The 12,297-nt window shown below is 40.1% G+C and overlaps 1 protein-coding gene across 3 annotated transcripts in view; it reads left to right on the top strand.

Moving 5' to 3' along the window:
• CHST9 (carbohydrate sulfotransferase 9) overlaps nucleotides 1–12,297 on the top strand; it is a 389,155-nt gene that overhangs the window by 163,181 nt on the left and 213,677 nt on the right. For all 3 annotated transcript variants that reach the window (XM_021096201.1, XM_021096200.1, XM_021096199.1), the window contains one exon: nucleotides 2,021–2,215. In XM_021096201.1, coding sequence (XP_020951860.1) covers nucleotides 2,044–2,215 — 172 coding nt within the window. In that variant the 5' untranslated portion in view covers nucleotides 2,021–2,043. The remainder of the gene's footprint in view (nucleotides 1–2,020; nucleotides 2,216–12,297) is intronic.

Genomic DNA, 12,297 nt, shown 5'->3' with positions numbered 1-12,297 from the left:
TTTTTCCAGCATCGTAGGTAATAATTTTCCCCTGAAAACCCCCAAGGAGAGCTTCTTTTTGGCTTTCACACCCACCATTCCCACAGGTCTTTGGCTCCGCTCTGATTTATGAGTTTTCGTCTGTCCTCTTTCTTCGGAGATAAGTTTTAATTATGCAGACAGATTGTAGAAGTCTCTTTTTTCCTTGTAAACAACTATTTCTTTGTTAGTAGTAGATTTTGTTTAACTGGTTTCCTCCTATGAGTGTTCCTGTTGACTCAGGAATCATGTCTGTACATTAAGTGTAGCATCAAGGAAGGAGGAAACTGGCTCCTTTGGGTAGTCTTCTTGTGGGATTCAGTCTTGGAACACCTCAAATTGCAAACCTCCCTCGGGAACTGTTCTTGGCTGTGTGTGTTTGGAAAGCCCATAATATTTCAGTTTTGAATCAATATAAGAGCAGAGTATCACCTACCAATAAGCACTATGGTAAGACTCTGAGAGTTCTAATACTCTAACTTCTACCTAAAAACATCCTCTACTACGGAAATCAAGAAAATGCTTGAAATCCTCAAAAGCATCTGTGAAAACACAAATCAGTGCCCCTTCCTCAAGGGACTCAGAGGCGGGTTTGAGAAAGCTCCTTAGGTAGTGCTGACAATCAGTGCTCTGACTCTGGCCCCTTCTGTGTGATGATTAAATTACGAAGAAAAAATGTAATTATGGTATGACTTTTTGTTGTTGTTCTGTGCAAACGCGTTTAGCTATTTGGTGGATTTCCTTTTTCTTAAGCAGATCATTCTGCCATACCCACATCTAATTCTGACCTCCTAGGTTACCTTTGAAGACCAGCATCTGCATGAAAATTGATTTTGCCAAAAGTAGCTAAATATTTATTATCTTTCACCAGCGTAGCAATCTCCCAAAGCACTTTTTAACTTTTACCTGGCATCTCACCCAACGCCTCTTAAAAAGGCACAATCAATATTCTTTTGGAAGTTTTGGAGGCATATTTGGAGAGCAAGGAGAGAGAATTTTTAGACACTGTAATGTATGATGTCCTCACACCGAGAAACTATTTACTCAGCTCATCCAAAGCCGGGGTGTAATCTGTGGCTGAGGAACACAGCCAAGGTCTTTGACCAGCCTTAGACACAAAGCCATGACCTTGGCCTCTTTAACTGGGCTGCTAACTATGTGAGCTCACCATGCAAGCCCCTGCATATCTGTAGGGCAGTTCCTAGGGGGCAGGGCTTGGGTTTCAGTAAGGGTCCCTAAACATACTGATATTTTATGCAAGATTTTGTGTGTGTTTATATTTTTCTAAAGAGAGCGTTTATATTTCATCAAATTCTCAAAAGTAGGTGGCGCTTAAAAATAATATAAGGTTAAGATTCCACTAAATTAGGTCATTCTGAAACAACGTCATTTCAGTCTTTCTAGTAGAGTAACTCATGACTGAAGTGGATTTTTGTAAGCCAAGGTAGATTTCACTGTTCCTCTGTTATTATGGGAGAGGCCCTTGAACTCTGACCTTTGTAATACTTATCCTTTTATGCTTTTGAGGGACTTTAAGTGTACTCTAAGTTGGAGAAACCTATTACTTCTAAAGGAGAGAGAAATAAGAGTTTAAACCCTTTGTTTTTGAATTTCATATATTTTTAAAACACTAAGTCATTTCTTCCGCCCTTTATCCTAAGAATGTGTTTTTCAAAGCCCCTTCTTCAACAACCATTTTAAGGTAACCTCAACCTTGCTTTACAAAAAGGAGAGCTGAAGTCTGGGCCTGCTGCCCCTAATTAGATATTAGGCTGTTACTTATTAACTGTAGGATAGCACATTCCTTAGATAAGATAAAGGTAAAGATAGAAAATTGCCATTCAAGAGGCATCACCTGCAGTCTCTTCCCTCTTCAGAGTGTTTAAGTTCATGGAAATCCTCAGGACTGTTGATACACTGCATATTTATGCTGTATTTGGGAAGAAACATCATCAGCAAAGTCCAGTGTGGAGTTTTTGTAAAATTCTTGGTTATTTCACAGAACGAGTGCTTCAGAGAAACAGGATGGCAGTGCTGTGGAAAACCAAGCCAGGAGGTCTTCAGAAACGAGGAGAGGTGCAGCCGTCTGATGTGGTCATGAACCCCAAACAGGTCTTCTTCTCAGTGCTGATATTTGGGGCAGCAGGGCTGCTCCTCTTCATGTATTTGCAAGTCTGGATTGAAGAACAACACACAGGTAACCCCTCAACTTTCTTTTTGTCCCCTCTCTTTAATTATAATGGTCACTTGCTGTTAGACGAGCTGTGCTGTTTCTAGATATATAGATAGTCACAGATTTCCAATAACCAAAAACATCAGATGCAAACTAAAAGCCCCAGCTCCTAAAAGAAGAGATGGTCCTGAGTTTCTGGTGAGCATTTGCTTGGTCCCTTAGAACAACACTTGGGATTTTTGTCATCTTGGAGGGAGGAGCCTTTTAGCCCCTTGACACAGCAAAGACCACTTATAGAGAATGTGTCTACTCAGCTGGGCAGCATTCATCCTGCCTTTGATGTGTCCACTAAGCATTGGGCACAGGCCTAAAAAGAGCTGCATATACTGCATATTCTTCCTTTGAATTCCTTTTTAATTTTTGTGTTGATACTCCAGTTAGTGTAGAAATTCTTTGATACTGTTATGTAAAGCAAGGGTTGGCAAAACTTTTCAGTAAAAAAACCCAAAATATTGTAGGCTTGGCAGGCCATATCATCTCCGTCACAACTATTCAGCTCTACCAATGGATTGCAAAAGTGGCAAAAGATTATGTGCAAATGGATCAGGGTGTGTTCTAATAAAACTTTATGTACAAAAACAGATTGGTCCCTGAGCAGTCATGTGTTGCTGCCTACTCTATTTATGCTGTACTTTCATCATTCAGTTCATAATTGCTGCACATCAGAGACACTCAGTTACTGACAAAATGGATTATGTTTATAATGATTAAAGAAAATGTTTTAGATCATAGAAACATATATACATAGGTGTTGTAAAATTTGGTTGTTTTCCACTGGTAGAAGTAGGCTATGCCTTACGACTGTTAAGAAAAATATAGGAGTTCCCGTCGTGGCGCAGGGGTTAACGAATCCGACTAGGAACCATGAGGTTGCGGGTTCGGTCCCTGCCCTTGCTCAGTGGGTTAACGATCCGGCGTTGCCGTGAGCTGTGGTGTAGGTTGCAGACGCGACTCGGATCCCGCGTTGCTGTGGCTCTGGCGTAGGCCGGTGGCTACAGCTCCGATTCAACCCCTAGCCTGGGAACCTCCATATGCCGCGGGAGCGGCCCAATAAATAGCAACAATAACAACAACAACAACAACAACAACAACAAAAGACAAAAAAAAAAAAAGAAAGAAAAATATAGTAAAAATAGAATAATTTCTTGTTTCTAGTTGTAGCCCATTTTCTAATTATTCTAGATATAAAGCCCTTAAGAATCTACTCTCGAAGATAATCCCATACTAAGTCATCAATAGGCTCATTTTAGAAATTGTTTCCACTTTTAAATTCTTTTCCTTGATTTAGCCTCACAGACACTTTGGAGTTATTTAATTTATATAGGAGCCCTTGTGAAAAGAGGTTGCATATAATTATTTTCTAGAGAACATGTAACATACTGTCAAAATGTATTCTTAATTCCCGCTACAATTTATGGAAACGATATTTTCTAAGTTTTCCATATTACTGTAATATTTTATCATAACAACACTATTGAATGAAATCATCTGCAATAAAATATATAGGCTAATTCCTCCTGCAATGTAATTGCTAGCATAGATCTTGCCACATAGTAAGTCTTCAGCCCATGTTTGTTGAACAAGTGAATAGATTAAAAACTCACTGCAGGCTATAGACTGGGACACAGCAAAGGAGGAAGAATGAAGGAGATCTCATTGTTGGGAGGTTGCTAATCTTTGCTAATATAGTCTCATAACAAATTTCTCAAGAAAAATATCGCAGCAAAGATCCAATACATAAAAGAAAATATACTCATATATTTACAGACTAAAGGGAAAATGCTATGACTTAGTCTGTCAGTAAGAAACTACATGATAGAAGAAACAGTCAAGTCATATGATAACTTGAAATAATACAAAGCTGTTTACAAAGTGTGTCCACAGACATTAACAGCTACAATTTATCACATGCTTAATAAATGCCAAATGTTTACATGTAGTTTCTCTTATCCTACTGATAACTCACCAGGTGTAATATTCTAAGTTTGTAGATAAGGAAACTGAGGCTCAGGCAGATAAGGAAGTTGTCCAAGGGCCACAGCTGTAGGCATATGTGCAGAGGGAGAGCTAGGATTCAAACCCAGGTTGTGCCTCTCTGAAGTCCATGCCTCTACCTTTCACACTGCTTTTTTGAGGGGGAAAGGTGAGTATTATGACTCCCTAGAGCACAGACGAAGCAACTGAGACTTTTTTTAGGGCTGCACCTGCAGCATGTGTAAGTTCCCAGGCTAGGGGTCGAATCAGAGCTGCAGCTACCGGCCTGTGCTACAGCCACAGCAGTGCAGGATCTGAGCCATGTCTGTAACCTATACCACAACTCATGGCAACACCAGATCCTTAAGCCACTGGAGAAGTTCAGGGATCAAACCTGCATCCTCATGGATACTATGTGGGTTCATAGCTCCTGAGCTACAACGGGAACTCTGCAACTGAGACTTTAAGTTGAAGCTTTAAGTGACTAGCCCAGAGATACAAAACTAAGAGTTTTCAAAGTATGACCCATGCTTAAGACCCCCTATGCCTTGAGAGCCTTCAGAGAGCCTCCTAACTAAAAAAGCAGGTAAGGAAAACATGGAATACATACCATAGCATTAGTACAGATGTTTTAAATTTACTGATTTGGTAAACCTAAGCTATTTTCACAAATTCTTGGATGTATAATCTCTTCTGCAAATTGGATTCTTAAGTTCATCCAAGTTGGGAAATTATTTTCCAAGTGAAGATGGGCTTTTAAAAACATTTAACCATTTATTCTCTTATTTTTTATTTTTGATTTGCTCGAAGTACTTTCTCAGATTCTCAGTAGATCCTAAGTGAATTATATATTATTATCTCACCATCTACTCATGACAGTGAGCATAAATGTTAGAAACAGGATTCCTTTAGACAATTATTTTTCTGAAGACAATTTTTGTTATTCTTCAGTAAGACTTCCATCTGGAGTTTTGTTTTAAACTAGTGTCCTTGGTTGGAATTCTGTAGTTTTCTAAGTAGGCAGGAATCTATGTATTTTATATGTGTTTCATATAACACCAGGAGCAGGAGTTCCTATTGTGGCTTAGCGGTAACAAACCTGGCTAGCATCTGTGAGGACACAAATTCGATCCCTGGCTTTGCTCTGTGGGTTAAGGATCCGGTGTTGCCATGAGCTGAGGTGTAGGTCACAGACATGGCTCAGATCTGGTGTTGCTGTGGCTGTGGTGTAGGCCGGCAGATGCAGCTCTGATTCGACCCCTAGCCTGGGAACTCCCATATGCTGCATGTGTGGCCCTAAAAAGACAAAAAGACAAAAGTAAATAAATAACATCAGGAGCACCAGGCATTTTTAAAGGCAGTATTTTCTAAATCAGAAAATATCTGACTGTGTGGTTTGACATTAAGTTAAAAATTGGAAAATCTGAGTGTTGGACACCTTAGAACTGTTACTCCCAGAACGTTAGAAGATGTTTGGGTTCTAGAGATCCTCTCTAAGTAGAGCAGATTTTAAAACTCTGGATGGTTTGATCTCATATACATTTCAGTTGTATGTAAGAATTCTTAGGTTTTTTTAATATCTTCTTTCTTTTGAGGCTTTTTTTTTTTTTTTTTTTTTTTAAGCTATTTCTTGGGCCGCTCCAGCGACATATGGAGGTTCCCAGGCTAGGGGTTGAATCGGAGCTGTAGCCACCGGCCTACGCCAGAGCCACAGCAACGCGGAATCCGAGCGTCTGCAACCTACACCACAGCTCACGGCAACGCCGGATCGTTAACCCACTGAGCAAGGGCAGGGACCGAACCCGAAACCTCATGGTTCCTAGTCGGATTCGTTAACCACTGCGTCACGACGGGAACTCCTCTTTTGAGGCTTTTAAAGTCTAGTAAGAGATGGACTATTTTCTCTTCTTCCTAGTTTTCCTGGGCTCCTTCTCATTAAAATAAAATGCTTTAGAATTATTAAAAAAAAAAAAAAACCTTAAATGTGCTCTAATATTGCTAGTGAAAGAGTATGAATTACACAAGAGTTTTTGAAAGTGAAGAGGAAAAATATGTGACAGAGAAATTAAAATCTGTCCATTTATACAAAGAGTTTCATCTTTCAGTACCATCATCAATTAAATTATATGTTTCTGGAGTTCTCCTGTGGTGCAAGAGGTTAAGGCTCTGGTGTTGTCAGTGGAGCAGCTGGGGTCGCTGTTATGGCACCAGTTTGATCCCTGGCCCGGGAACTTCCATATACAGTGGGCAAGGCCAAAAAAACAAACAAATAAAAAATACGCATTTTTGTGCTAATTGTCGTTATATGGATACATGATTGTGAATTTTATTTTGCGCAACTTTTTTTCCTAGTTGTTAAGAGTACAAGCTTTATGTTCAGAGGAATCTTGAAAATCCCAGATCTCCTCGATAGCTATGTCTCCCTGGGCAAGTCACTTAGCCTCTCTAAGCCTCAGGTTCCTTATCTGTACAATGGGGATAATGTTTTCCAGCTGGAGATGCAGTGAGGATCAAAGGAGCTACTCCCTACAAAGCACTTAGCCTAGTGCCTGGCATGCATTAGTGCCCAGTGAATGTGAACCTACCCTTTTCCAGGCAGTGGTGAGGAGCAACTGAAGACTTGCTTTTTCTGAGTTACCCCCATTAAGACTCAGACACAATTCAGGAAAACAATCCCATGCTTGTGCTTAGGAGGATTAAGATGGAAAGAAAAGGCTCAGTTCCATCTCTGGTTAAAATAGTTGGGAGGTTCAAACTGGCATAGAGACAGGGTGCTTCACAGTTTAGACGCTGGAGGGAGAGTGATGGGGTTGAATGGCAGAGAGGAGAATCTGTGTCCAGGAGGGTCTCGGGTCTGTATAGGCTGCCTATGGGCAGGGTACTCTTTCATCTAACAGCATTTTTGAAGATTTAACCATCGGAGGTACCAAACACAGTTGTGATTACGGAGATATGATGGGTTTACAAGGAGACGATAGTCTCATGGATTGTAAGGGAGAAAACAGTCTTGAATCCAGGCCCAGGCTTTGGTCCAGAAGGACAGTCCATTGTGACAGGAAGGAGACAAGCCCTCCATTGTGAGGCAAAATAATGAATTGGGACCAGGAGAAAGAGTCCAATCAATTGTCAGTGGTGGAATTGCTGACCAGAAAAAAGTGTTTAGGAGTGGCATAGGGGTGGGGACAGAGGACTAGAACAGAGCAGAACAGATACGTTCACGGGAAAGATGCAGTAATGAGGGCCATCTCAGGATAAATCACCATGATGGCTCGTTTTTTCCCCAGCTACTGTTGAAATTTGCAGTTGGGCACTCTTTCTCTCTCTAGGTGGACTCTTACTGTTAAAGACAACAAAGACCGAAAGGTGCGGCACATAATTGTTTTGTATGTGCAATAAGACAGGATTAAGATCCCATCCTAACAGCATCAGAATCTCGGCTTTAGGAAAAAAAAAATTGCAAGATTACCTCGTACGCTACCTATTTTCTAAAAACATAAATGTGATTACATGACTCCTCTGTTCAAAACTGTTCAGTGACCTCTCATTCCCTTTAGCAAAAACTTCTTCTGCTCCATAGCCACACCTTCATCCCCTCACCGGCGTTTCCAGCTCCCTCTCTTTTTCTCTACCAAGTTGAGCCTTTGGCTTACTCAGCACAAACACTGTCAGAAGCTGGGATGTTCTCCTCCCAGTTCTCACCCATCAGGGCATAGCTCAGATGTCACCTACTGCACCCCACAATCCGTCCATCTGCCTCCCCACCACCTTACTTATTTCCATGGGAGAAATGATCATAATTAACAATGACCTTGCTTAGTTATCTTTTGATTTAATTATTAATTGTCTGCATCCATTAACTGTTGCACAATCTCCACGCGGAACAGAGGTCTTGTCTGTCTCACCTTGGTGTCTTCATGTCACAGCATAGAACATGTATTTGGTAAGTGCTCCGCAGTATTGTCCTACAGATGGATAAGTAATACCTCAGTGGGTTTTCTAATATCCAGTCCAATGAGTACGTAGACGCTGTTTGAATATTTTGGGGACAAAGAACCCACTCCTTCCCAAGGAATCCACTCTGCTCTGTAGCCACCGCCTTAGAAAGCACCATATAATAAGCCAGAACTTACTTCCGTAACTTCTGCTTCTTATCATCTTCACTGGGTCCTGGGCCAACACCGCATGGGGCTCATCCTTCCTCCATAGCTCATTTTTAAGGCAAATGAAACCCCAGAATTTTTAACGATTTTATGAGAAGGCAATCCTGGTCTCTGTTCTCCAAACCATAGCACTTACTTTGTATTTATTTTAAAATATGTTGTATTCTATTCTTATATGAAACCTGTGTTAGAAATGCTTATATCTAATAACATCTCCATCAGATAGTGAACAGTTATTTACACATATTTTAAAATATACGAGGTAAGGACAAACATCCCACTGAATAGCTTACATTCTTTCTTTTATTTTTTGAGGTTTTCCAGAATCAAGTTTGGTGTCAACTATTCTGAACTAAAATAGTTCCCTGCATTGATATATATCGTAAAACTCTGACAACTTCTGAACATTATTACTCAGGACCAATACTTCTTTAATTTTTAAAAAATATATCAATTTATTCAAACTAAAAAACTCAAAATGGGTTACCCACTTCTCCCACCCCCTACCCCCACCTCTGGTAACCACCAGTCTGTCTCTGTGTCTATGAGCTTGTTTTCTTTTGGGGGTTTGGTTTGTTTTTGTTTTTCTTTTTTTAAGATTTCACAAAGAAGAGAAATCATATGGTAGTTGTCTTTCTCTCTCGGACTCATTTCACTTTATGTAACACCTCTGTTATCATACCTATAGCCTATGAAAAAGAATCATAAAAAAAAAAATCAAAAAGAATCAAAGCTGTAACCCCACCTTTTCAGAACTCACTGCCACCAATCTAGACGCCAGAGGACTCTGATAGTTGGCCTGAAAAAGTATGCTCCTTTTGGTCAATGATGTGTACTTTCTGTAGGTCAGGGTTCTTATTCAAATCTTCCAGGCTGTTATCAATGTCAAGATAGCCAGAAAAGATAACTCCTTTTAATTTTTTTCTTTTGCAAAAGTGTCCTAAACATCAATTGGCCCAGGTTATATTTTAACCCTCTTATATTTTTCTATGACAGTGAAAGATAATAGCTACAAGCTTCTGATTTTAGGCAAAGTAAAAATTAACTCCTCACACAATCAATTGATTCAGGATCTCTTAGGTAAAGTGGCCTTCATGCTTTGCTGTTTCTGAGGAGATTCCCTCTTACTTTTTTTCCAAACGAAGTATATTTTGTGACATGTAAAGTTTTGTGTTTAGACTGGTTTTGCATAAGTCTTTTCTCTTGAGCCTCTCTGAGGACAAATTGTGTTCTTTTCTTCCCAAATCAGGCTGTTCATCCTGATTGTCATGTTGCTGGATTGAAAGTCTGTTTTCTCCCAGGGAATCTTAGTGTGTCTGACCTGGAGCAAAGCCATTTATAATAGGGAGGGACTTTATGCTTACCGTCAATCATATCCTCAGGAAAAGAAAATTACTTTTCTTTAAAACGTCACTTGTGGAAGTTCCTGTTGTGGCTCAGCGGTACCTGACTAAGATCCATAAGGATGTGGGTTTGATCAGTGGGTTAGGGATCCGGCATTGCTGTGAGCTGTGGTGTAGATTACAGATGCGACTCAGATCTGGCATTGCTGTGGCTGTGGTGTAGGCTGGCAGCTGTAGCTCCAAATTGATCCCAAGCCGGGAACTTCCATACGCTGCATGTGTGGCCCTAAAAAGCAAAAAAAAAAAAAAAAAAAAAATGTCACTTGTTTGAGTTATTTCCTCTGATCTTGATGGGGGTGGCAACCATTTCCTAATCTAGTGAACACCCACTCCATCTGCCTGCTTCTGGACACCCCCACATCCCGTCTTCCTTTTATGTGTCTGTAAGAGGTATCGACAGATAAAGACAGACTCAGCAGCTCTCCCATTTGGAGGTGGTGTTCTGTAAGGGGAGAGCGCTGGGCTGTTGTTTCTAGCCTGTTTTGTGTCCTTGAACAAATTGGTTAATCACTCTGGATTCTGCTATCTTTTCTTCTCCCGTCTCTGTATCTTCTTCCTTGGTAATGGCTATCCTCAAGTTGATCTCCATCAGCACATTCCTGTGCATGTCTCTATAACTCTTTAATGCATCTGTGTACTCCTTTATCATAGTGTTAGCCTTACATGAAAGGCTATCTGTATATACTCATTTGCAAACTTGCTTTTTCATTTAACATTAGGTTTTTGAGATTTATTTATACTGACATCTGTAGCTGGAATTCATTCACCTAAGTGCCATGTAATATTTCATTATGTGGGTATGCTGCGATTCAGTTGTCCACTCTTCAGTTGATCTGAATTAAGGTTGCTTCTCATTTTTTGCTATCACTCACAATCCTGTTAAGAACATTCCTGTATAATATAGGTGTTTACATATTTGAGAATTTCACTATGGTTTCAAATTGCATGTTTTCCAAAATAACATCAGTTTCAGGATGCTATGATTTTGTATTGTATCTTCTTTTCTGCTTTTGCAAATCAAAATTAGAACTTCTTAGAGCACTGCAAACATTTAATGATCATCCTAGTAGAATGGATACAGAAATACTTAGATTTCCCTTCAGAATTATGAATGGAAAGCTACAACTACAAACAAAGCCCAGAACCTACACTCACAGGACTGCTTGCTTTATTGATATGCCAGCGGGATAGTTAACAGTTCATTGATAATCAATTAAAATAACTACCAGTCATTAGTGTGGACTTTGAGTATGAGCGCAAAGAACTCACTTGCTAAATAATTCATGGTGACAGGCAACTTCCTGTGAGGGAGTACTGATTCAGTATGTAATACCACCTAGTCCAAACTCTAATTTTCCTCATAAACTTCAAATGCCAAAGCATAACCTAGACCCAGCCTCCTCCTTTCACAGCGGAGCAACCAAAAGGCTTAAATTTACATAGCCAGGAATGACAAAATTGGACCAAAACACGGTTCCTGGTATCTGCCTATTTTCTCCACGAAACCCTTCCCTTTCCCCTTGAGATACAAGAGGATTCAGGACACTTTGCATTTTCGGTTTGTTTTCTAAAGTGGCTTGAGCATAGCCATTCCCAAACCCAGTGTAGGAGTCTAGCAACCAGATATATCACTGGGAGCAAGGATATAGTTTCTGTTCTCCAGCTGAAACATCTGCACTATGAAGAAATGACTCTTTTAACAGCCCCAGACTTAAAAAAAAAAAAAAAAAAGTTCAACAGTATAGGTATTTGGGAATATACCTGTCAAGAGTAAATCAAGAAACTAAGAGGTTTCGTGGGACATTTCGTGGTATCTAGGTCATCACTGACTAAAGAGGAATGAAAAGGTGAAAAGAAAATATGGATTGTTTTTAAATCAAAGAAGAACCTTAGTTTTCTTTGTGTTCTCTTCCATTATGTTTCTATAGATCACTGATTACCAGAAGTTATAGCAAATTTTATTTTTTTATTCTAGTTGATTTACAGTGTTCTGTCAATTTCTGCTGTACAGCAAAGTGACTCAGTTTTATTTATATATATATGTATACACACACACACACACACATTTTTTTCTTTCATTAACCTATATCATGCTCCATTACAAGTGACTAGATATAGTTCCCTGTGCTATACAGCAGGATCTCATTGCTTATCCACTCCAGATGCTCTACTTTGCATCTACTAACCCCAAACTCCCAATCCATCCCACTCCCTCCCCCTCTCAAATTTTACATATGGGATTGAAAGGAAATGTTTTTGTGCTAATCTGACAGCCCAGAGTCAGCCCTAGTCCCCCTCCCTTTTCTCAAGCTTTTACCTCCATCTCCCATGTCCTGACTCAGCCTGGGTTGTAAATATTTGCTTTCATGCCTACCTCCCCAAGTGGTAGCCTGCTGAGGGTCAGGACCACTGTGCCTGGAACACAGGAGGCTCCCATAAAGAGCCTGTTGGGGAGAAATGGGGGAGAGATTCTAGAGACGGAGAGCAGCTGACGGTTTCTGCAGGACTC

The sequence above is a fragment of the Sus scrofa genome, chromosome 6 (assembly GCF_000003025.6).
Source record: "Sus scrofa isolate TJ Tabasco breed Duroc chromosome 6, Sscrofa11.1, whole genome shotgun sequence".
NCBI classification, from domain to species: Eukaryota; Metazoa; Chordata; class Mammalia; order Artiodactyla; family Suidae; genus Sus; species Sus scrofa.
This window is presented reverse-complemented; position numbering and strand designations above follow the sequence as displayed.